At 37.3% G+C, this 26267-nt stretch overlaps 1 protein-coding gene across 2 annotated transcripts in view; it reads right to left on the reverse strand.

The window, feature by feature from the left end:
- Window positions 1–26267, reverse strand: part of LOC106076336 (serine/threonine-protein phosphatase with EF-hands 2-like) — a 62825-nt gene that overhangs the window by 20550 nt on the left and 16008 nt on the right. The window contains exons 1-8 of one of the 2 annotated variants that reach the window (XM_056037911.1): window positions 11641–11932; window positions 9150–9264; window positions 8133–8260; window positions 7353–7458; window positions 6542–6699; window positions 4821–4982; window positions 3906–4072; window positions 2940–2976 (exon numbers count right to left, since the gene is read on the reverse strand). In XM_056037911.1, the coding sequence (XP_055893886.1) occupies window positions 2940–2976; window positions 3906–4072; window positions 4821–4982; window positions 6542–6699; window positions 7353–7458; window positions 8133–8260; window positions 9150–9201 (810 nt within the window). In that variant the 5' untranslated portion in view covers window positions 9202–9264; window positions 11641–11932. Of the gene's footprint in view, window positions 1–2939; window positions 2977–3905; window positions 4073–4820; window positions 4983–6541; window positions 6700–7352; window positions 7459–8132; window positions 8261–9149; window positions 9265–11640; window positions 11933–26267 lie in introns of those variants that run through there. The other variant, XM_056037912.1, reaches the window with a different exon arrangement.

The raw sequence follows: 26267 nt of genomic DNA on the forward strand, positions 1-26267 counted from the left end.
TCAAAAAAGATGATGATACATTCAATATGGAAAACGCCAATCTTACTCGCGATTTAAAAAAATACTAAAACGAAACGGCTTTGTCAGCTTTCGTTTAATAAAAATATAATAATAAGGCGAACTTTAACCAAAATAAGAAGTTCAAATACTTAATGTACTTTAATAGTCACTGGAATACAAATATAGATCTAAATCTATCTCGATCTCTTCGAAAAAAAAAGCGATATTTTGCTAGTCGATAGTAAATCTAAAAGGCAGATCTGAATGTTTATCGGCTTTTTGTTGGAAAACTACTATCTACTGTAGATGGCTCGTAAAGTTAATTTGACAGTGGTTTTGTACTTTGTAAATAAAATAAAAGACGAATTTATTTTATAATACTAAATCTTAAAATTTTCACTTATTATCCTTATTACAACGCAAATTAGGCCCCGCGCAATCCGTTTCGCATAGGGCCCCGCAACCTGTAGGACCGGCCCTGCGTGTGGTAATCTCTTCGGACTGTCGTTATATGGTGTTCGAATCTTGCCCGGCGTCGTCCCTGCTGCTGTTCTACAGAAGTTTTGGTGTTAGAACCTTATAATCTTGAAGAAACATCTGAAACCTGTAAGACTCCACTACAAGACGGAATATTTATGAATTACAAATCTTATATTAACTCACTCCGCCTGTCTGTCTGGAAGGATTTTTTTTTTTACACGTTTTTGTTTTCTTGGATACATCATAAACACACACGTACACTCCATAAAACAAGGCATGTGTAAAATATGGGCCTTCCTTAGTCGTGAGCCGTGCAACATGCGTGCGTGCTTCTCCACTGGTTGTTGCTCGACATGCTTACTGTTACACGTAGAAGAGCTATTTCTTCTCTAGTGCCATCACAGCATGAAACGGGTTGCTTGAATCAGCCAGGAAAACCAATGACTTAGCAGAGTTTAAGTCTCTAATTAACATGCCTGACTTGATTAACACATGGATACGCGTAGGACGAAATTATCTTCTCTTATTTTTTTAAGGAGACCAATTGCTCGCTGCCACGTCACAGATCAGTAGTCAGTACAACATGCCAACGAACTAGTGATCTCCACTACCATCGCAGGTCAGTGTAGAGACTGAGACCCTCTATGAGGAATGGTCTTGGCTAGACTTTCATCACAAGTCAAATCATCATCTACACAATTCAGTCTTAACGAAACAAACAAACAAAACCCACACCAAATATAGTTAAGTAAAGTTTCCCCTTTCAGACCTTGCGATCTAAAGGGCAGATGATGTAATGATGGCCCACAGTTAACGAGAATGTAAAGCGGCCAGCACAACGATCAACTGAATTTACTTTCACCAACTAATGTCAGGTACCTGTTAGAGCTGGGTGGACTCAGAGGCGCCCAAAGATCCCAAAGTTAAAAATCCCATTCGAGCTGGGACCTTGGTTCAAAAGCCAAACTGTTTAACGCTCAGCCACCGCGCCTCCTCACCAAATATACGGCCTCTTAAAATACACACATAGTTATACACACATCATTATACACACACATACGCAAGCATTTAGCATGTGAGACAATGACAGATAATTCCCTCTGGACATAGACATGACCAGCAAACTAGGGACCATATATCATTCTAACTAGGGACCATATGTCATTCTCTCTATCTCTATCTAATCAATGTGAGCTGGGAGTTTGTATAGTTGGGATATGTAGAACACTGTTCAACTTGATGCCACTTATCGTAATGAATTCGCAGTGCTCGGTGGCTGGTAATATGACCTTAATCTTGTGATCAAAATTACTGGGAGGTTTATTGGCCTACTTAGGATATACGGTCATTGGCCAATGATTGTATTTCCGCTGTTAAAGAATAGACTAAATTGGTTAGTTGTAGGCCTACTGTTTGGAGATACAAATCAATGACCGAGTAACAACACTATTACAAGTTACCATGTCGTTACTGAATTGAGTGTCAGGTAGACTAAGGATATTTCTATTTGTAAAGGTTTTGTAGCAAAAGGGTTGATCATTAAATGATTTAAAAAAAAAAGATTATAGCTGCTTTTGGCTAGTTTTAGATTTAGGTCAAGTTTAGCTATTTATAGCAGTAATGTGCCATATTTTTATACCAGCTAATACATATTGGCTAAATAATCTTGTTTATATATATAAATATAAATAAATAAATAAATAAATAAATATATATATATATATATATATATATATATATATATATATATATATATATATATATATATATACTAATATAGTAATTCACACTAGTTATCAACAATGATTCACAGACACTAGTTATCAACACTGATTCACAGACACTAGTTATCAACACTGATTCACAGACACTAGTTATCAACACTGATTCACAGACACTAGTTATCAACACTGATTCACAGACGCTAGCTAGCTATCAAGACTGATTCACAGACGCTAGCTATCAACACTGATACACAGACACTAGTTATCAACACTGATTCACAGACACTAGTTATCAACACTGGTTCACTGACACTAGTTATCAACACTGATTCACAGACACTAGTTATCAACACTGATTCACAGACGCTAGCTATCAACTTTTCTGATACACAAACACTAGTTATCAACACTGATACACAGACACTAGTTATCAACACTGATTCACAGACACTAGTTATCAACACTGATTCACAGACACTAGTTATCAACACTGATTCACAGACGCTAGCTATCAACTTTTCTGATACACAAACACTAGTTATCAACACTGATACACAGACACTAGTTATCAACACTGATTCACAGACACTAGTTATCAACACTGATTCACAGACACTAGTTATCAACACTGATTCACAGACACTAGTTATCAACACTGATTCACAGACGCTAGCTATCAACACTGATACACAGACACTAGTTATCAACACTGATTCACAGCTGACTTTCTCTTACCTTGTATTTGCGCATCACTTCTTTCGTAAAACCGTACCTGAAAGAATCAATTCAACGAATTAGTGCCGGATATACTATTAATGAAGGCCTCAAGTACGCAATGTAATAGAATAAGGCACACGAATGATAGAAATACAAGCTGGGATTCTCTAACTCCCCTCCTAATAAGTTCTTCATCCCTTAACACGTAAAATATAGTCAACAATCACATCATCTCTGCTTGTGGTCCCGTCTGGGGCATGGGCCACTATCCAGCTTCCTCCAACAATACTGTTTTTTTTCAGCTCCGATTAACAAAAATTTCTTTGGAGATTATCCTGCAAACAGTACCCCCCAAACCAAACCGACAACAACTAAATCACATCAACCTATAGCAATATATGCTAAAAGTTGAGAGCTGCTCTATACTTCAGTGGTGTTGGAAACTGGATACGTAAAACGATGCAGAGCAAATACAGACCTCACAGGGTAAATGTGTATGACCTTTTTGTTTCAGACCTCACAGAGTAAATGTGTATGACCTTTTTGTTTCAGCCCTCACAGAGTAAATGTGTATGACCTTTTTGTTTCAGCCCTCACAGAGTAAATGTGTATGACCTTTTTGTTTCAGACCTCACAGAGTAAATTGCTATGACCTAATTGTTTCAGACCTCACAGAAACAATGTGTATGACCTAATTGTTTCAGACCTCACAGAGTCAATGTGTATGACCTAATTGTTTCAGACCTCACAGAGTCAATGTGTATGACCTAATTGTTTCAGACCTCACAGAGTAAATTGCTATGACCTAATTGTTTCAGACCTCACAGAAACAATGTGTATGACCTAATTGTTTCAGACCTCACAGAGTCAATGTGTATGACCTTTTTGTTTCAGACCTCACAGGGTAAACGTGTATGACCTAATTGTTTCAGACCTCACTGGGTAAATATCACGAACTCCTTCAACCAGACATCTCTCACTGACCTGATGTTCATGGCGTGATCCTCGTGGTTCCCTCTGTTCAAGTAGACCTTGCAGGAAGGGTCCAAGAGGAAAGTCAGAAGGAGTGTAATGACCTCAATGCTGTTGTTCCCTCGGTCTACAAAATCTCCATTAAAGATGTAAGGGTTGTCGTCTGAAGGGAGACCATTCTGCAAGTACAAGAAACCACATCGAGTTATTGTTTCTTACGTTGTTATACAAGTGATAAAAAAAGGGCACTATTACTAGAATACTCGGGTGGTTAAAACAATAATTGCACTACATTTGAATATTTTACGCTTTTGCTTTATAAATTATTTTTATAAAAAAAAATAGATATAGTAAAAAATGTTGTTAGCTTTAGAGGTGAATAGCTTTTTGACTAAAATAATGCAGTTTTAGGCTTTCAAACTATGAACTAAATCATACATTACTTCAAATACATAGGAGATTAAATTTCCTTTGACAACCAAACCCAATATGTATAGCTTTAGGGGACATGGGGACGGCAGTTCAAACCGATGTCTCTATCAGAAGTGGAGACCACAACTTTTGGCCCAGCAGATGAGAATTTAGCTACTCAACCACCCTGTATTACAATTACTTCGAAAATATTTATTTATTTATTATGTGCAGAATATAAATAGATATGTGTATAGATTTGTGTATATATATGGATTAGTATCGAGGACAGACGCAGTCGACTAAAAGAGAATCTTAATCGGTTACGCTTGCCCTAGATGTGACGAAATAAGTAGGTCGAGGTGGGGCTGTGTATCCGTGTGCCTCCCTGTATTTCTCATTAATCTTCAGACTCGAAGACAAGCCTTATTTATGTAAATGTTGATAGATAGGTTATGCATAAATGCATATGGATGAATATACGTTAAAGGTTACGTCACAGGTTTACTTCTTTACCTTGTGGATAATGACAAACAGGTCATTGAGCTGACCATGTATGTCACCGCAGATGGTCACCTGCTTTGTGAGTAGAGTGGACACTCGATTGATGTTGGGCAGCTTCATGAGATAGGTCCTTGCATGGTGCAGCAGGTCCAGTAGGTAGTGCTCGTGAATAACCTGGCACGGAGAAGACAATAGGGAAATGTTTTGAACATAACACAACAGAACTTAGTGCTAGGGAATGCAAACAAAATGTCACAACTTAGTGACATTGTTAGTGACACTGTTAGTGACAGTGTTAGAGACAGTGTTAGTGACCGTGTCATAACATGGTAAGGACATTCGGACACGGTACTTGATTAGGAGGATGAATGACAGGTGGAAGAAGCGACAGAAATACAAAACCAGGTGACCAGGAATAGACATAATCCACAGTGGATGAAGCTGCAAAACAACCAATAACAAGGACATTAAACTTGTTATTTACCACCAAACTCTTAAGGGAATGTTATTAATTTGCTCATATCGGTAAGTTTCAGCTTTATTACAAAGCTTATATCAACGCACTCTGTCTGTCTGGTAAAATGTGTGTACACGTTATTTCTCCTACACCCATTCTTGAATCAAGTTGAAATTTGCACAATAATTCAATGACATAGACAAGACATAAATCAAGAATTAACCATTTATCCAATCAACTACTAGTAATTGATTATTTTGTTGATACCAACAAGAGAAATTAATCCTTTAGTAATCAAGGATACCGATAAATATGTAGGGTCTCGTCCCCTTAGGTCATTGAACACCTTATTTCTCACACCCATTCTCGGATCAAGTTGAAACTTAAACCATTCTAACTAAAAAAATCAATTAAAAATAAGAAATTAGTGTATACATTCGTGGAGGGAGCACAAAGAAAGGGTCGTCCAAAGAAAAGCTGGATGGATAGCATAAAGGAATGGACAGGCCTCTCTCTTGATGTCCTGCTACGAAGAGCTGTTGACCGGGAAAAGTGGAGGGATTTGGTGACTCGAACTGTGACAACGAAAGCCATGGGAGAAATGATGTTTTATTATTTTGTTTGATATCGAACAAGGGGATATAACTTCTGCATTATTGAAAGATATAGTTGTAAGTGCGGAGTTTGTCCTCTTGTAGATGCTTTTTTTTTAAAAAAAATTATTTGTCATATTTCCCTTGTTTTTTCTTCCAGATTTGTGACTCTAGATCTACATATCGTTCTAGTCTGGGAAGCGTGGTCTTAAGTATGCTTGGCTTGGCTTGGCTACCTATGAAGGGGGGCTCGAGGTTCGACATCCGACTCGGGCAGAGCGCCTGAAGGCAGCACGGAAAAACCTTCTCCTAGATACCCCCTCCCCCCACTGGTCCACAACTGAGATTGGACCAAAGCGCTCTGAGCATGCTATAAGCATGAAAGTAGAGCTATATAAAAGCCATAATTTTATTTAATTTAATTTAGTCTCCCCCCCTCAACGATCTTACTACGTGTCCTGGTTGCACCAAGTTTTCCTTTTTTTTTTACAGGCTGACGCTTTGTGTAAGTTTATGACATCTTTATGTTTTGGGTCTGTTCTCTCTGTGTCTTTGTGAGGAATTATTATTTTTTTGTTTGCTATGGTGATTGTTTTTTATTAGGGCCTAAAAGGATAAGTCTTAAAACGCATTAAAATTCCTATGACTTTTCAATATAAAGAAAAAAAGACAATTACACTGACTTTGTTGGCCTTGAAAGCTGTAATTAGGTTCTTGATCTGCGTCTTGTTTATTGGGAACTGAAGGACAGGGCCGTCGTATCGTGGGTCCACTGGGATCTTTGAAGGATCAGCGAGCCTCAAGGTTTCTTCTTCTTTGCGAAGGTCGAACGGGGACATAGCTGAAAAAAAAAAACAATCACCAAAATCGGTTCTAATAGGATCATTCCAGAATTGAACTTTCTCAGAGTGAGATGCAAAGCAGACCTACTCTAAGACACACCCAGCAGAACATCGACAATAAGTTTACACAGAAACATTCTGAGGGCTTCAAGGCAATGGAAGAGCTAGAAATCGCCCTTAACACAAGCACAGAGGCTCAAACCTCAACCACCCAGCATTACCAACATTCTGTAAGGCAGCGTGGAACAACCCAGAAAAGCAGCACTCTGCATTCCCATGATATAGGCTGAAAAAGAGACTACAGCTAAGCGGCAAAAATCTGGCTAGTTCAACAAAAAACTATCTGGCTCCCTCTGAATTTACTTTTATCATATAATGCTTGTCTTCGAGTTCGAAGATTAGTGAGGAATGCAGTATTTCCCGTGGCTACGCAGCCCCAGCTGTGACCTACATAATTTGCCACATCTAGGGCAAGCATAACCATTGTCCGCATGTGGTCGATTTAGATTTTCTTTTCGCTGTCTGCGTCTGTCCTCGGCGGATTATTTTCTTTTGGTCTCAAATGTGCACTTTTATCAACAGATGATAGAAATAGCACTAACTTAAGTCATGTGATCTCCATTACTTAGTAAAGCTTGTTTGGTGTACCTACTGGCTACGAGCGACCTCTGCTGATTTTCTCCAAAGACTTTGAGGAGGGCGTTCTGCTGTTCGTCCTGTGAGAATTGTTCCACCATTGAGTTGAAAAAGTTGTACAGCTGTTGAAAATAAAAGAAATCTTAAAAAAAAAAAAAAAAAAAAAACGCTAGCTCTAGGAAGGGTCAAACTTTAAGGCAGCTTTCCAACACACACATAGGCACTAACACAATACACACACTCTTCTTTCAGTTCCTGAATGAATGCATTTACTTCTAAAGTTATGGAGAAACATCTTTCCAAAAGCGGGAACATGTTCTTATGTTGTATTTCATAAACTCAGCACAGCATTTTTTTTTGGTGGGGGGGGGGGGGGGGGTATAGAACCATGTAAAAACCCTGTTGAACAGCTAAGCGAGCCCCTTTAAAGCTTGACCACCATGCGCATTTTTTTTAGCAGCCGCGAGGAACCAACTTTTAGCGCCAAATGCAAATCTTTTGGCCTCCAGTCAAGATATTTTTGGGGAAAACACCTTTTCTTTCACTGCATATAAAACATGGCCGAGAGATGGGGGGGGGGGATGATTGACTCGTTTAATAACTATGTGTTTTAAAAGTGTCAATGTCGCTTTCATGACGTGACTATCCATTGTCCAGGTTTAGCCCACTACAAATATACGACCTGAATAGAGGTATTGTAAAAAGTGTGCAGATCTCTTCTAAACCCCTTGATTTCTCTACCAAATAGGTTTCAAAAAAACAGTCGTGGATGTCTAAAAACGTATCGGACTCGAACCTTGAACTGATCCTGCTCCCCAGCGTACTCTATAGACTGGAAGATGCACCACGTGGCTTTCCGTCTGGCCTCTAGCCTCGCTTTGTACCGCCTGTACCATCTCTGGATAAGTATGGCCGCCTTGATAGCTGAGGACAAAAGAGAACAGATGAGTGTGTGTGTGTGAGGGGCATCAAATTTGACGTAACAGCATTTAGTTACCCAGGCCTCAGCCTGTGCTAAGGGCGTGTTTGAAAGCATTACAATTACACTCTCGCCTTAACAGAGACTTAACTCACTATAAACACCAACGCGCTTTAATGTTACAGTAACATCCTATCTGTTGATGTCAACATGAAGATATCATCTCACGACGGCACTTCTAAATATCTTCTAAATATTTCAGTAGAAGCCGTCAAGTAGAAATCTAGTCCTACTACAAATCACTAGCATACTTACACACATGAAAAAAACAACAACAAAGAGTGAATGAAACTTACAAAAGCAGCACTTGGATAATGATTTAAATAGATTTGGAATAAAATTGAAGAGGACTTTTCTATTCATATATTTCTAATGCTACATGAAAGCAATTTGCAGTCAAAACATATAAAGTTATCTTACAAATGAAACTCTTAGATGGTCCATAAATGACACTGACTGTCTGAAAGCAGGCGAGGCCTTAGGCAAAGGCAAACTACGCAGCCACCTAGGGCCTCTGATTGGTGGATGACACGCACAGGACATACATAGAATTTTTTAGAGATGAAATTTTGAAACTTGTCCCTAATGTTATTGTTGAAGTACATTAGGGTTAGAATAAATAGCGTAATTTTATTTTTTCGCTGTTTATTATTATTATTATTTTTTTTTTTGGGGGGGGGGGGCACCAAATTAACTTTGCCTGGGGCATCAGATGATCTAAGGCAGGCCCTGCAGCTAGGAACAAGGAAAAAACAAATCCTCTAGCCCTAGCCCTAGAAATGTGACAGTACTAGCCGTGACCCGTCTGTGACAAGGGGGACAACAGCGACTTACTTTTCTCAGTTTTTCCCATTGCGGCCTTTCGACTGGATGTGCCGCACCCCATGAAATGTGTCCGCCCTTAAAGTGTTCTCAAGTAAAGAAGAGTTCTTTTTCATGACCTACATTGCTGAAAGAGAAAACAAAATCACTAAGTTAGCAGATATCTACCAAAGTCTTTTTTTTTTACAATGCTTACTGAAGTCTTAGGTAGAGTATACACTAATCCCTCCACCACCACCCCCTATACTTTTATGACAGTATCGAAGTTTTCCAACTGAAGCAACTGAAATACCCTCTCGATTAAAAAAATATGACAAAATAACAAGTCATGTCTAACGTCAGATATCCATTAGAGATGGGTGGACTCAGAAGCGCCATAAAAACATCCCAAAATTAAAAGTCTTCAACAGGATTTGAGCCCCGGACCCATTCGGCTCGGAAGCCAAGCTCTTATCACTCAGCCACCGCGCCTTCATCCGTAGGTGTAAATATTTTTTTTATATGATTGGGTGTAAGTGCCTGGTCGTGTTACTCTTCGGACAGTTGTCACGATGGGTGCGAGTTCTAATCCTGCTTGCTGCCATGTCCACCAGTCCTGCCGGTAGTTTGAACCAATCTACATTAATGAACGAAAGCCTTTGCATATATTCAGAGAAGACAAATATCCGGCACATGCACGTCTCAGAAAAATGAACATCACAAATTCAACAGTTCCAATCAACTAATGCTCCTCATCAACATTAAAGGCCATGTCTTCGATTCCGAAGATTAAGGATGAGTGCAGTGTTTCGCATGACTACGCAAACCCAGTTGTGATCTGCATATTTTTCCGCATTTGGTGCAGACAAAGCCGTTGTCCGCTGGCGGTCTATTTAAGTTTTCTTTACATCTTCTGCGCCTGTCTTCAGTAATGGCTTTTCTTTTGGGTCTCAAATGTTTGTCCCTCAGCTTTTGCGAGAGCTCTCCAACTGTCTCTCTATGAAGCCATCTTCTGCCAGCTACTTTCTTCTATTTATAATTATTTGTGCTCATTTTTAAAAGTGTACGTGTTTTCTCCCTGGAGCGAAGAGTTTCCAAAAACACAAAAATTTCGCGCCATTTTTCCTCCTTGGATCAAAGAGTTCCAAGAAAATTTCTCGCCAAACATCACCAGATAAAGTCGAAGGATCCTGCAATGATTTTATTTTGCAATCACTGAGGTTGGCAATAGTGGCGTCACTAGAGGGAGCGGAGGTGCGGAACGCACCGGGTGGCTTTGACCCTAGCGACGCCACATGTGGGCGCTACAGCTGCCTGCTACAAACACGTTTACTCTCGTGATCAATGAAAGGACTAACATGACATGGAAAACAGAATTACAGGAAGTAGACAGGACCACGTCTTCCTGGCAATGACGCAATTTGTAACATTCATTTTGTGTTTGGTTCGTTTCTTTAACTTGATGCAATGTGATCCGAAATCTTGTTTTATGAGTAGAAAAGAAAAGGAGCATTTGTTAAATAATCAATAATGCGCTCACAAACACTCATTACACACGTGCGCGCACACACACACACAGTTACACATACATAGAGTTAGTAAAACATAGCAACACAACAGCCCTTAGCCCATGATCGCTCCTCGTGATGGGAGCGTCCGTGTTTCAAGCTACAAGGCAAAGAGGAAAACTGCCCGTAGGAAAGGGACAATAGACACGATCTATCTAGGATCCGAGTGCAATTGTCTTTTCAAAGCAAAGAACGGACTCCATAGTTATCTTTGAGTTTATAGGACCACGACTTCACAGCCATCTAGAGTTTATAGGACCACGACTTCACAGCCATCTAGAGTTTATAGGACCACGACTTCACAGTCATCTAGAGTTTATAGGACCACGACTTCACAGCCATCTAGAGTTTATAGGACCACGACTTCACAGCCATTGAGTTTATAGGACCACGACTTCACAACCATCTAGAGTTTATAGGACCACGACTTCACAGCCATCTAGAGTTTATAGGACCACGACTTCAGAGCCATCTAGAGTTTATAGGACCACGACTTCACAGCCATCTAGAGTTTATAGGACCACGACTTCACAGACATCTTTGAGTTTATAGGACCACGACTTCACAGCCATCTAGAGTTTATAGGACCACGACTTCACAGCCATCTAGAGTTTATAGGACCACGACTTCACAGCCATTGAGTTTATAGGACTACGACTTCACAGCCATCTAGAGTTTATAGGACCACGACTTCACAGCCATCTTTGAGTTTATAGGACCACGACTTCACAGCCATTGAGTTTATAGGACTACGAAAAAGGTGCTTACTATGCAGTCGAATCAAGTGCACCGGTTAATCGGACCAGCCGCTTATTAGGACCAAATCTGAAAGATATAGAGCTATCAGTGGCACACGCGCGCAAAGACTTCAAACAAGAAGATACAACTTTCAAAACATCTACACTGACAGACTAAAACAAAAATACATTTAAAAAAAAGTAATTTGTCTTACTTACACGCGTTTCAAAAGACTGGGAGACTTATTGTTATACTGCTAGAATATAGAGAGTTACTTCTATTAGACTCTAAGACTAGACTAGAGTCACTAGACTCGACTAAATTAAGAAGTTGTATGTATATGAACATATATAGTTGAACTGTTTAATCTTTAACCTACGAAGAGTCTCAGTTAAAATTTCAACAACTAAAAATCTGACGGCATAGACAGAAAAATAAGTTATAAATATCTAGATCTAGATTGAATCTATAGATGTTGGCTTTGGATGGTGGCAGTGTTTTGAAGCTATGTGTCAAACTATTAATAATAAAACCAACTAACTTCCTGTTTTCTGATTAAAATTCGTGCCTGCGATATTTTGTCGAAACAAATTAAAATTTAAAAAGCTCGATTTGAGAGAAATTATAAATCGTTTTATCTTATCTTATAAATGACAGACGTTCTTCCAAAAGAGAAGATCTCCATCTGTTAATCTTTTCGTGCATCTTAATTAGAGACTCTGCTAGGTCATTGGTTTTACTGTCTGATTCTAATGGCAGTAGAGAAGAAGAAGTACTTGTACGAATTTATCCTAGAATATGGAATAAGAAATGTGCCTTTAACTTTGAGTATTTTATTAGGTAGTGTTTTGTTTTGTAAGTTATGGTTCAGTGTTTGATGTATTGTAGCTACTTTACTTCTGAATCCTTTGTACTTTCCTTCAAAAAAGATAGATTACGTTATCTATGAGATAACCTAGTAGTAGATGTCCATCCATTGTTTGCTGTGACTTTGCCCATCAACTGTATGCTGTGACTTTGTCTATCTATTGTATGCTGTGACTTTGTCCATCCATTGTATGCTGTGACTTTGCCCATCAATTGTATGCTGTGACTTTGCCCATCAATTGTATGCTGTGACTTTGTCCATCTATTGTATGCTGTGACTTTGTCTATCTATTGTATGCTGTGACTTTGTCCATCCATTGTATGCTGTGACTTTGTCCATCCATTGTATGCTGTGAATTGGCCCATCCATTGTATGCTTTGACTTTGTCTATCTATTGTATGCTGTCACTTTGTCCATCAATTGTATGCTGTGACTTTGTCTATCTATTGTATGCTGTGACTTTGCCCATCAATTGTATGCTGTGACTTTGTCCATCTATTGTATGCTGTGACTTTGCCCATCCATTGTAAGCTGTCACTTTGTCCATCAATTGTATGCTGTGACTTTGCCCATCCATGCTATGCTGTAACTTTTTCCATCCATTGTATGCTGTGACTTTGTCCATCCATTGTATGCTGTGACTTTGTCCATCCATTGTATGCTGTGACTTTGCCCATCAATTGTATGCTGTGACTTTGTCTATCTATTGTATGCTGTCACTTTGTCCATCAATTGTATGCTGTGACTTTGTCTATCTATTGTATGCTGTGACTTTGCCCATCAATTGTATGCTGTGACTTTGTCCATCTATTGTATGCTGTGACTTTGCCCATCCATTGTATGCTGTCACTTTGTCCATCAATTGTATGCTGTGACTTTGCCCATCCATGCTATGTTGTAACTTTTTCCATCCATTGTATGCTGTGACTTTGTCCATCCATTGTATGCTGTGACTTTGTCCATCCATTGTTTGCTGTGACTTTGCCCATCAATTGTATGCTGTGACTTTGTCTATCTATTGTATGCTGTGACTTTGCCCATCAATTGTATGCTGTGACTTTGTCCATCTATTGTATGCTGTGACTTTGTCTATCTATTGTGTGCTGTGACTTTGTCCATCAATTGTATGCTGTGACTTTGCCCATCCATGCTATGCTGTGACTTTGCCCATCCATTGTATCTGTGACTTTGTCTATCTATTATATGCTGTGACTTTGTCCATCCATGCTATGCTGTGACTTTTTCCATCCATTCTATGCTGCGAGTTTGCCCATCCATTGCATGTTGTGACTTTGTCCATCCATTGTATGCTGTGACTTTGCCCATCCATTGTATGCTGTGACTTTGCCCATCCATTGTATGCTGTCACTTTGCCCATTAATTGTATGCTGTGACTTTTTCCATCCATTGTATGCTGTGACTTTTTCCATCCATTGTATGCTGTCACTTTGCCCATCCATTGTATGCTGTGACTTTTTCCATCCATTTTTTGCTGTGACTTTTTCCATCCATTGTATGCTGTCACTTTGCCCATCCATGCTATGCTGTGACTTGGTCCATCCATTCTATGCTGTGAATTTGTCCATCCATTCTATGCTGTCACTTTGCCCAACCATTCTATGCTGTCACTTTGCCCATCCATTCTATGCTGTCACTTTGTCCATCCATTCTATGCTGTCACTTTGCCCATCCATTCTATGCTGTCACTTTGCCCATCCATTCTATGCTGTCACTTTGCCCATCCATTCTATGCTGTCACTTTGCCCATCCATTCTATGCTGTCACTTTGCCCATCCATTCTATGCTGTCACTTTGCCCATCCATTCTATGCTGTCACTTTGCCCATCCATTCTATGCTGTCACTTTGCCCATCCATTCTATGCTGTCACTTTGTCCATCCATTCTATGCTGTGCTTTTCACAGGTCCAGATATTGCAGATGATGTGAACCTCATGGGAGACAACGCAAACCAGGTAAAGATCTCACTTCAATACTGGATGTTCCAGCTAGAGCAGTTGGCATGGAGTACGAGCTTTTGCAGACCAAAAAACACCTAGTTTGTCAACGCTTCCTTTATTCTGTACACCAGTTACACCAAAAAAAAGGTGGCTATTTTAAAAGTTTTCCGCCATAGATGAAACAAATCTTTCATTTCAAATCTGATTCTATATTGGGCATCTCAATGCCTCAAGTGTGGAAATAGAATGTAGGGGCTTACGACTATAGTCATCGATCGTATTGTCAACATTAACGCGTAACATCCAAGTCTTTCGTAATGACAAGTCTTGTTTTACTCCCCCCCCCCCCCCCCGAAGTCGTTCCATTGGTGTATTTTGATGTTCAAACATTGTCAGCACGCTGTGACAAATGGGTGACACTGCAGCTGTCACTGGAAAGTAATAGATTTTTTTTAATGCTAGGCGAGTGACTTTTTACATCTGTCGATATTTTTGTCAAGTGCATTTCAATTTAAAACTGATTGTTACAGCATCATAGTAAAGGGAGACAAATCGTGCATAAGTTTAGTTTAAGCTGATACGAAAACAAAAGTGATCTACTCTTAACGTGTCTCACAGAATATCTATTTTAAAGTTATCCTATAGTCTATATAGAGTGGTCCAAATGTAGTCGCCCAATAAATTAGAACACTATCATCTGCTTTGGGTGGACTAGTGTTTGGTGCGGTGAGTATTACGTTGGTGACATTGAATTTGTTATGTATGTTTCATGTTATAAACAAGGTTACTGATGAAAAATAGCTCAAAGATTGACTGAATTGTTGGACAGTATTAGTTCTTCACTACAAAGAATAGTTACAACTAGAAAGGCGCACTCAAGCATGAGCTACTAGCGGATCCAGAACTTTGGAGTGGTGGGGGGGGGGGGTCGATTTTTTTTTCAAACCCTAACCCTAACGCCCAGTAAACCCCTACCGCCCCCCCACTGGATCCGCCATTGGCATGAGCACTCCATCAGAGATTCCCATCTCTCCAACACTAGTATTACACGGTCACTTAGATGTTTGAACAAAGACATACCCCAAGGGCTCAGCTAATTTATCTTGAACTCTTTCGTGCGTCTACGTTTCATCTCGACACAATTTTGAACCAGTTGTTTCTCAGATTCACAACCAACTTGACTTTGAATGGCACATATACGTTGTGTTAAATAAATCTAGCGAGGTTAAACTGAAGGATCTATGCTTTGTGGGGGGGGGGGGGGGGGTATAGAGATAAAAATATAGTTAACAAGAATAAAACTAAAAAAAATGTTTTATTTTTTAGTACTGAAGTATTATTGTTACTTTTGGCTCATGCAGCGACAGTTAACTGTCATTCATTGAATCTCTATTAACTCTTTATCTCCGTAATTATTTGTCCACGTTCTGGCAGCATTGTTCATTTCCCACATGTGTACTTTCTGCCCTGTTAGGGTTAAACTTCAATAACATTTTTGTTTGTCATCAGAAAACGTTACTTTTGGTCTAGAATTATAGGAGAATGCATACACTTTTTATATATCACAAATTAAATTTTTTATTAAAAACAGATATTATTTTTGTAAATGTTTTATGTTTGACATGTTTCGGATGTTCCTTCAGAGTTGAAGATAGTTTACTCCCTAGTCCAAACCTCCCGCAGGACGACGGGGGATGGGAGCGGGCAGCATATGAACCCTCGACCATCGATAAATCCGAACGACAGTCCAGCGCGCAAACCGCACGACCAGGTAGTCATTTCAATTTAATGAGGTCAAATCAACGACGGTATCGTTAATCAGGAGAGAAAGAGTTAAAAAGGTATTAGCTTACTGCAGTGATGCAAAAAACTTTGTTGGACAAGGGAGACATAGACATCTCCTGAACCCGCATCACGGTCGACAGATCGTGTGGTGCCCCAATGGTTCAACGGACTAAGGGATAGGTCAAGGGGAATTTAAACATTTTACGACTACTAGTTGGATTACGACAATTCAATATAACATCGTGGACAAAGTAGGTTCCTTGAAAACAAAACTTTGTTTCGTTGATATTTTACTTCTGGTTGTTGCACCTGCCCCGCCCCTTCCCTGTATTTGGAGAAGGCATATTTCTTACGGAGTGTTGGCTTTTTTTTCCATAGTTTTCCTTCTCTCTGACTCAGTGCACTTTTTAGCGAGATCAAGGAAGTATTTGTACTCTAGACTTGACAAATACTGAAGTACTGCTAAATGGTTGTAGGTCTGCATATATTTAGAATGTTTTTATGCATTGGGTTTGAAAACTTTCTTAGTTTTAAGATCACTTCTTATCCTAGGCTAGGGACGCCATTTTCGCTGCGTCACTTCCATGATTACTAGACCTAGATCTAAAAAGCTTGTTTACTGAGACAGTAGATCAAAATAAACTAGTTAACGCACGATCATTTTTTTATCTTCATTTTTGAGTTTTGAGGAAATAGAACGGACCCATTGCTTCTTCCAGGACAGCGATGAATATGAAATAAATTAGGCGGTAAATATTATTCACCAATGAGTCGAGTGTTTACTGAGGGCAATTCACAACCTCATGACCAAACACAAGAGGTCGGTCTACTCCCTGACTCGCACCCCACACAATTGAGAGGTGCTGTTGGTGGTAGAACAAGAGGAGCCAAAAGGATCAAATGGACGAGAGAAATGAATATAGACGTTATCAAATCGTTCTTCCGTGTAAACATTTGTGATGATAAACCTCTCCCAGGTTATAGGCAAAAACTCTCCCTGGAATTTAACAAATTATACCCTAATCTAAACCTTACAGAGCAGAATGTTGTAGACAGAAGATCTGTAATAATTAAAAAATGTTATTTGACCCCTGCAGAAATTGACGTGATAAGAAGGGAAGTAGGTCATGAGCTTCATATACAAGAGCTCATCTCAGACATAAACGACACGCCCACACAGCCGACCAACGAAGACATTAGTAGAACACCCAACCAACAAGAGAATGACCCAACATCGGCAATAAGCAATGAGCTACACTCAAAATTTTCTAATCTTATAGACCGTTATAAAAACACCAATCTTAACTCTAGGCCTCGTATCCCCAAGCTAAACGTCAAGAAAGAGACAAACACATATATTAATGAAATAAATAAAGTCTTAGCCAACCATTTTGAAACACCAAGAAACTTGTTTGAGACACACCTCGCTATATACTGCGCCGCTGTGGCTGTCACGGAGCTCTCTGGACAAAAGACCTTCGAGCTAGGCCCAATTAATCAAAGACCAAAACAACATGTGCCAGCATGGAAAAGGCGCCTTGAAGACAATATTAATCAACTGAGGAGCCAAATGGATACAATTGGACAATATCTGGGAAACAACCATTCCGCGAAAATACTTAACAAAATGAAGACAATACTAAGAACAACTGGAATCAAATTGACGGACTGTGATAGCCACGCACGACTCTTATGTTTGAAAGATACTCTGAGACAGAAAGCTAAACTAAAGGGAGCTAGGTTAAAGCGCTACAACGAAACCACCAAAAGAAAGGAGCATAACGCTTTATTTCAGCACATGAGAAAACAGTTCTTCCGTAAACTAGCTGATAATGGTGCTGACAAAATTCAAACCATTGATAGCACTAAACACGGCTCCTTTACCGACTACTGGGCGGCGCTTTGGTCCGACCCGCTACATTACAATGTGCAGGCTGACTGGATCGAGGAAATCCAAACTAAAAACAACCTAATACCAGAAATGCCTGATGAGGATTTCACAGCTGAGGAAGTCTCCGCAGCTATTTCAAAAACCCACAACTGGACTGCTCCTGGACCGGACAATATTCACAACTTTTGGCTGAAAAAACTTACAGCCGTACATGCACCACTAACATCAAGTTTTAACGAGCTAATATCAGAACCGTCTTCAATGCTGTTAGAACTCACTGAAGGGAGAACATCTCTCCTCCCCAAAAAAGGGGATCCAAACCAACCATCAAACTATCGCCCTATCACTTGTCTGTCAGTGGTGTATAAACTATTAACTTCACTTTTAAAAAGTAAAATGTATAAATTTTGTTCTGCCCATAAGCTACTAGCAGATGAACAACAAGGTTGCATTGAAGAGTCGATGGGCTGTAAAGTACAGCTAACTATAGATGGTATTATATTGCATCAAGCTAATAGAAGAAAGAGAAATTTACACATGTGTTACATCGACTACAAAAAAGCTTTCGATTCAGTTCCGCATGATTGGCTATTAAAAACCCTGGACATCCATAGAATCAACCCAAGAATAAAACAACTATTGAAAGTCTGTATGAATAATTGGAAGATAAACCTGCACCTAAATCGTGATAAACTAGGTTCTGTGCACTGTGATGTTGCTAGTTCAGGCTGTCTTGAAGTCAACCAATTACTCTGCAATCGTTTGGGTGTAATTGTCCGGGTGTATTACGTGTAGTTGCACAACAATACAAACAAGAACTGGCACATCGATTTTAACTAGTGAAGAGATGTAGTCGACTCTGATGAACTATTCAACATGTATTTATTATGATAAAAGGGCCACAGTAGAAGTCTCTGTCACTAAACACGTCGTTACCCTGGAATGTTCTATCGCTAACTGATTTTCCGGTCTCTAACCCAACATATCCCAAACGTCACTAGTCCCGTTCAATATGCGTCTACTATGGTGCGTCGCTAAATAACTAAAATAACTAACCTATATAAATAAGGTGTCTAACAGATTCCTCCCCCCCTTGAAAAAAAAATATGTCAATATTTTTCCACTACTGTCAAGTCTTACAAGGGCATTTTCAATTTAAGGGGAAGACCACAAACATAAAATCTTGATCTCTTCATCTTGACATCTTCATCTTGACAGTTCCTCATATTCATGTCAATGTTCATAACAGTTCATAACATTCCAGAATCATCTTCATTGGTATACAGTTCATCATAGAGGAAAATGTGGCATCCTATGGGCATGTCCTACACATCTCAAATGTTCTTCACTGGCAGTAATCTGATAAAATACAATATTTCAAAAAACAATTACAGACTTTATTTACACATTCAATACATTTTTTCTTACCACCCTTTTATACGCTTTTGTCCATTTTTCTTTTATACTCACCCTTTTCCATAGAACTAACTTTCGTCAATGATATATGAAATGATTCACACAAAAAAAATATCCATACTTACTTTTAAATGCTTAACATCAACTTTACTTATCTCCCTTTTCATAACATATAAATGGTGTCAATATATTAATATATATTACATAATCAATATAATCATAGTTTATTTACAAAACTGTTTCACTTCAATGTCATTCTAGACAATAAATCAGCTACAATATTCACAGCTCCACTAATAGCTTTCACTTCAAATTTATACTCCTGTAGTGCTAAGAACCATCTATAAACACGACTGTTTTTCATGCTCTTTTGCTGTATATACTGAATAGGTTTATGATCAGTTAATAATATGAATTTCCTTCCTATTAAATAGCTCTCTAGCTTAGTAATTACCCATATTACAGCTAAGGCTTCTCTTTCAATGACACTATATTTTTTCTCTGCCTCTGACAATTTTCTACTTACATATAATATAGGATGTAAGTTATCATAGTTCTGCATTAAACAACCACCAATAGCATTACCAGATGCATCAGTTGTGACATAAAATATTTTGTCTTTATCAGGTAGTCTTAATATTAGTTCATGACTAAAAACATCTTTAATTCTGTCAATAGCTTTCACACATTCCTCATTACAAACTACTTTTTGAGGTTTTCCTTTTTTAAGTAAGTCATTTAGTGGATTCACTATTTCTGCTAAGTTTTTTATAAACTTTCTGTAATAATTTACTATTCCCAATATACTTTTAATTTGTCTTTTTGTTGTAGGTATTTCAATATTAAGTACTTTCTTTATGTTATCTTCAATAGGGCTAATCATGTTGTTATTTATTTTATGTCCTAAGAAAATTATTTCCTCCAATCCTATTTCTACTTTTTCTGCTTGAATTGTAAGTCCACTTTCTTTTATTATTTTGAATACTTCTTTTACATCTACCAAATGTTCCTCCCAACTATTATTAAAAATACATATGTCATCTAAATAGCAAATAACATTTTCTTTGTTTCCAATTATCATGTTCATCATTCTATTAAATGTGGCAGGTGCATTTACTAATCTAAAACTCATATAATTCCATTGAAAAATACCATATGGTGTTACAAATGCTGTGTAAGGTTTTGCATTTTCTGTTAAAGGTATTTGCCAATAACCTTTAGTTAAATCTAATTTAGTAAAAAATTTTGCTCCATTTAATTTATGTAAAATATCCTCTATATTTGGCATTGGATATGGGTCAAATTCTGTGATGTTGTTAAGTTTCCTATAATCAATACATAACCTTATATCTCCATTCTTCTTTTTGGCTATCACAATTGGTGAAGCATAAGGAGATGTTGATGGTTCAATTATACCTGATTCTAGTAAATTGTCTATTTCTTTCTTTACTTTGTCTTGTAAATGTAGCGGTATTCTATATGGCTTAAGCTTGATAGGTTTTGTGTCTGTTACTTTAATGTCATGTTTAATAATATTAGTTTTTCCTGGTATGCTGGAAAAAATTTCTTTGTATTCCTGTATTATTTTAGTTATATCTTTTGACTTTTCCTTAGTTAAATTATTAAGATTAATCTTTTGCCAAGTTTGATTCTCTTTTGTTTCTATTACAGGTATTTCCTTAATATCATTTTCATTATGATTTTCATTTGTTATTATCATCAAGCATTCTTCTCTTTCTGAAAATTTATTTTCTATTTCCTCCTGAATGTTTTGTATCAACTCATCTTCTCTATCATGATATAGTTTCAAATTATTTATGTGATATGTTTTAACTTTCCCATTTATTTCAATTTGATAATTGACATCACTAATTTGTTTTATCACCTTAAATGGACCTTTCCATTGTTTACCAATTTTATTTTTCAGGTCATTTATTAATATTAATACGTTGTTTCCTACTTCTAGTGTTTTCAATTGTCTTTTCTTATTTAGATTCTCATGAGCACTTTGTTTATATTTCTTATTGTTGTTATATGCTTGAGTCCATATTTCTTTCAATTCTGTTGTGATTGTTGTTTCACTGTCATTATTTAATTTATTCTCATTGTCTATTAGATTTTCTTTAAAAACATCTAATTCATCTCTGGGTTTTCTTCCATGTATTATTTCATATGGTGAAAATTGTGTTGCTTCATGGATGTTGTTTCTATGAGCAAATAGTACATAGTTAATGTAATGATCCCACTTGTTCTGATTATTCTGAATTATTTTTGTTAGTGATCTTTTTAATGATCCACCATATCGTTCACATAAACCGTTACTCTCCGGGTGGTAAACCGAAGAGTATATGTGCTGTATATTGTATTGTTTAGTCCATTTCTTAAATTGTTCTGACTTAAACTGAGATCCCTGATCACTCAATATAATTTTAGGTATACCATGTCTTGTAATTACTTTTTGAGTTATGGCATTAATGATATTTTCTGCACTTGTATTTGATAATGGGATTGCCTCTGGATATCTACTAAACATGTCTATTACTGTTAGAATGTATTTGTTATTATTTTCAGTTTGAATTAAAGGACCTATTAAATCAATAGATACTTTCTGAAATGGTGCTGTAGGTTCATCCATTTCTTGAATAGGTGCTTTATTCACTAGGCTTTTGTTAGATCTCTTTTGACATATGTCACATGAGTTTATGTATTTGTTGATTGTTGCTTTCATTTTGGGCCAAAATACTTGTTTTGACAAATTCCTATAACATTTCTTTACTCCCCTATGTGCTGCTAAATTATTATCATGTGTCATGATTAAAACATCTTTCCAATATTTCTGTGGTAAGACAAGTTGTTTTATTTTCTTATTATCATTACTTGTTTGTCTAAACAATATTTTATTCTCTATGCAAAATTTCTCCATTGGATTATTATTGTTTTTATCTGATATTCTCGAATAAATTTTCCCAATAATATTGTCATTCATTTGTTCTAATGCAAATGTGGGTGTTGTTTCTTTTTCACTTTGAAATATTTGTGTTTCAAGACTATTTTGTGTTTCATTTTCTATCTCTCTTTCCTTAACATCTGTATTTTCTATTTGTATTACATTACTGGTTTCTTTTTCTTTATCATTACTTATTACATTTATTGTATTTTCCTGTTTCTCATCTTTTTTATCCATTGATCTTGTTATTATCATACTTGTTATATTTTGTGTTTCTATGTTTTCATGATTTTGTCTTATGTTTTTGTATTTGTTTTGCCAGTCTTCTAATTCTTTTCTTGAACATTCTTTAACTCCTTTTATGTTTCCTACTAACATATCATATCTCATTTCTGGTATTGCAATGCCATCACAATAACCAGTGAAAAATGGAGTTTCAATGTACACCCTTATAGCTTTAAATTCCCTTACAGTGCCATCTGCTAATTCTACTTTCTTAGTAAACCCTTTATACCAATGAGGTTTGACAAATTTAGTTTTTACTGCCAAAGTGTTACAACCTGAATCCCTGATTAATTCCACCGGAATTCTATCTACAAACCCTGGGTACACTGCAAAATTGTTCCTATTTCCTTCCATGAAATATATCCTATCTGTACCTTTATTTTTGTATTCCCTACTGTAACTCCTATTTCTATAATTTCCCCTGTCATTCCTATCTCTACTCCTATATCTATTGTTATTTTGTTCATTGTATCTATTTCTACTTCCAGACCTACTATTCCCTCTTCTACAGTTAGCTGCTATATGACCTTTTCCTTGACATTTAAAACAGGTTATTTCACTATATTTTCTATTTCCACTATTTGATCTGTTTCTATTTCTACTTCTATCAACATTTTCTTTGGTGTATCCTATTAAATCTACTTTGCTCTTATCCCTATCAGAAAATGGTTTATTTGGATAGGCATTTTTGTATACTCTCATTATTTCTGTTATTTCATCTATAGTTTTTGGGTTTCTTTCTTTAATAAAAGATTGTAACTGAGGATCACATTTATTTACAAAGTTGTCCACTAAAATAAAATTTTTTAATCCTTCATAAGAGTTTGTTACTTTTTCTAATTTTACCCACTTATTGAAAAAATCCTTTTCCATATTAATGGTAGTTTGGGGTTCTATTCCTAATGATGGTATATTGTCAAAGTATTTCTTTCTAAAAGTTGTAGCATTATGACCATAGGCATTTAATAATTCTCTTTTTAAAACCTGATAGCTATCATCAATATGATGGTCATGATTTTGGCATATTGTTAGAGCTTGACCATGAACAAAGTCTATCAGTATTTCAGACCATTCTTCTTCAGGCATATTAAATGTAGACATTTTTGCCTCATATCTTTTCAGGAAATCACCAATGTCATCCTTCTGTTCATCAAAACTTTGTATTTTTCTCTTTAGCCATGTTTGTGAATTAGGGTTGTCTCTTTGAGTGGTATAATTATTTGAGTTATTTGTGTTATTTCCTTGTTCAGTTTGGGCTCTGGCTTGTGCTGCATCCAATCTCATCTTCTCCATTTTAGCTTCATGTTCTCGGTCCTCTTTTTGCTTCTCATATTCTTCCTTTCTGATCCTATCTTGTCTCTCTATCTCTTGTCTTTGACGTTCTTCTTGTCTTTCTATCTCTTGTCTTTGACGTTCCGTTTCCTCCTTCACAACTTGCTGTACATAAGCTGCTAAGTCCTTTCCTTTTAACTCCATGGCCTTTCCATCCTGCATAGCTGTTTCCTTAACCTCCTTAAGGTCCACATATGATGATGTAGCCATTGTGTTTTATATTTTATATATATTTTTACTTAGCCTATATTAGTTATGGCTATACTTTAAACTTATTTTATATTTAAGTTTTTCCACACTTTTATACAAATTTTAAATGGTATGTCTCTATCTATAGATTTAGTAAATGTATAAATCTAGTCTGAGTTATTATGGTTATATTCAAATCTGTATATTAGATCTAGTATTACACACAAATTTAAATCCAGTATATTATAGTATGTATAATATTACCATTTAGATCTAGTTATCAAGAGCACTATGACTATTAGATCTAGTATGACCAACTATGATCAATTTTAAAATCTGGTATGACTGAAATGTCTAGAGTAAATTCAAAGACTGTCTAGAGTCTAGATCTAGAGTAGATTATGGTTCTATTTAACCGTATAAAACAAATATGTTTATACAATGTCAAATATATCTTCAACAAGATATATATATCTAGAATGTACTACCTTCATTCATCTTCAACTTAATAATATTTCAAAGTAGAGTCTAGATAATTAAATTGTACCAAAGAGATGTACAACAATTTGCAGATCTAGATTTAGCCAGACGATAGTGTTTGACTACATAGCCAGTTTCGGCATTATTCTCATGGCAAAATCATAATTGATTTTAACCGCTCAAACTAAAATTATTTTAGTCTGATTCACAGTAAAAGAATCCTACCCGCACTTTCTATCATTAAGTGAAAAAAAAATACAGATCTAATTAAATTAATAAAAATAAATAATTTAAAATAATATACACAAATGAAATAATTAAATGAGACTATCACTATGGGTTGGGATGTGACAATATGGCACACAGTGATAACGTCACGAAGTAACCAGGCAACAACGGATATGACGTTTACACAAACAAAACAAATTACAACCCTAAACGTATAATATAGCTTTTCATCTAAATTACGTCTTCTACCCCGACGGGTTTTAAGGCGCACCACCTGATTTTACTCAGGCTAACGTACCAAATTTAGACAAAATCTATTTCTAAGGGCAATCTAAACATATACTAATAAGAAAAATGGCACTTAGCTTTTGATAAGAAAGATCCCTTTGTTCGGACTCCCGAATATGCTAGATCACAACAAATTCCACTGCCTCTCTTCCAGTTCTGACTCTGTTCTCCGGTGCTACCAGTATCCCACGTAATGCCACAGATGTCCTGATATGCCACAGCAAAATGTTCTAGTTTCTTCGACGACTGTTGATGACTGTATGTGTAGTTCCGACGACCTTGTGTACACAGTTACTGACGAATAAGTTAACGGTTCTTCTGGCGATGACTTGACTTGTGTAGACGACTACTGACAAATAACAGTCTCTTGACGGCAACTTGATCTGGACGACTGACGAATAACGAATTTCTTGACGATGACTTGATCTGGGCTGACGAATAACGGCTTTCTTGACGATGACTTGATCTGGGCTGACGAATAACGACTTTCTCGACGATGACTTGATCTGGGCTGACGAATAACGGTTCTCTAAAATAGTTCACTGCTTCTGCTGCTACTCTGGTAGTACGACGAAGTTTGCTGTTGTACTCTGCTTCACTAGACCAAACTGTCCAATGTAGACTAGGTGAAACCAAGGTCACCTCCGACGACGTTCCGTTAGACGATTAACGGTTTTCAACGAAATTAAGTGGATGTAGCTGTTTCCACAACTTCACTGCTAACAAGTCTAGATATGGTCTAGACCGACGAATACTAGATATATCAATGTTCAGTAATGATAAAGATTACTTCACTAACCTTCCAAAGGTTAAACACAGTGACCGTTATAAACGTGGCAAGCAACCGGTTCAATGAGCAAACTGCTCCACAAGAATCTCTCCAAGGGTAAGACGACAGAGCGATTTCGATTTAGTTAGCTACCAAACTTGTAGTACTCACAATACTTCTGACAGCGGGCAAACTGTCCTTCTCGAAACTGACGAGGTAAAACTTGATACTCAATGTGGCTCCTATGACGAAGAAAAAATATGTCCAACAGGTTCACTAACGATCTCTCACCCGTTATGAATGAACGGTTTCTCTGGTTGTAGGTCGGTTCAGCATATGAAGATCAGGCGTTGCGATGATTACGGTCCTGACGAAGGTCACCCTGAGTTAACGGCTCGTTGAACGTGCG

This window comes from Biomphalaria glabrata, chromosome 8 (assembly GCF_947242115.1).
Source record: "Biomphalaria glabrata chromosome 8, xgBioGlab47.1, whole genome shotgun sequence".
Taxonomy (NCBI): domain Eukaryota; kingdom Metazoa; phylum Mollusca; class Gastropoda; family Planorbidae; genus Biomphalaria; species Biomphalaria glabrata.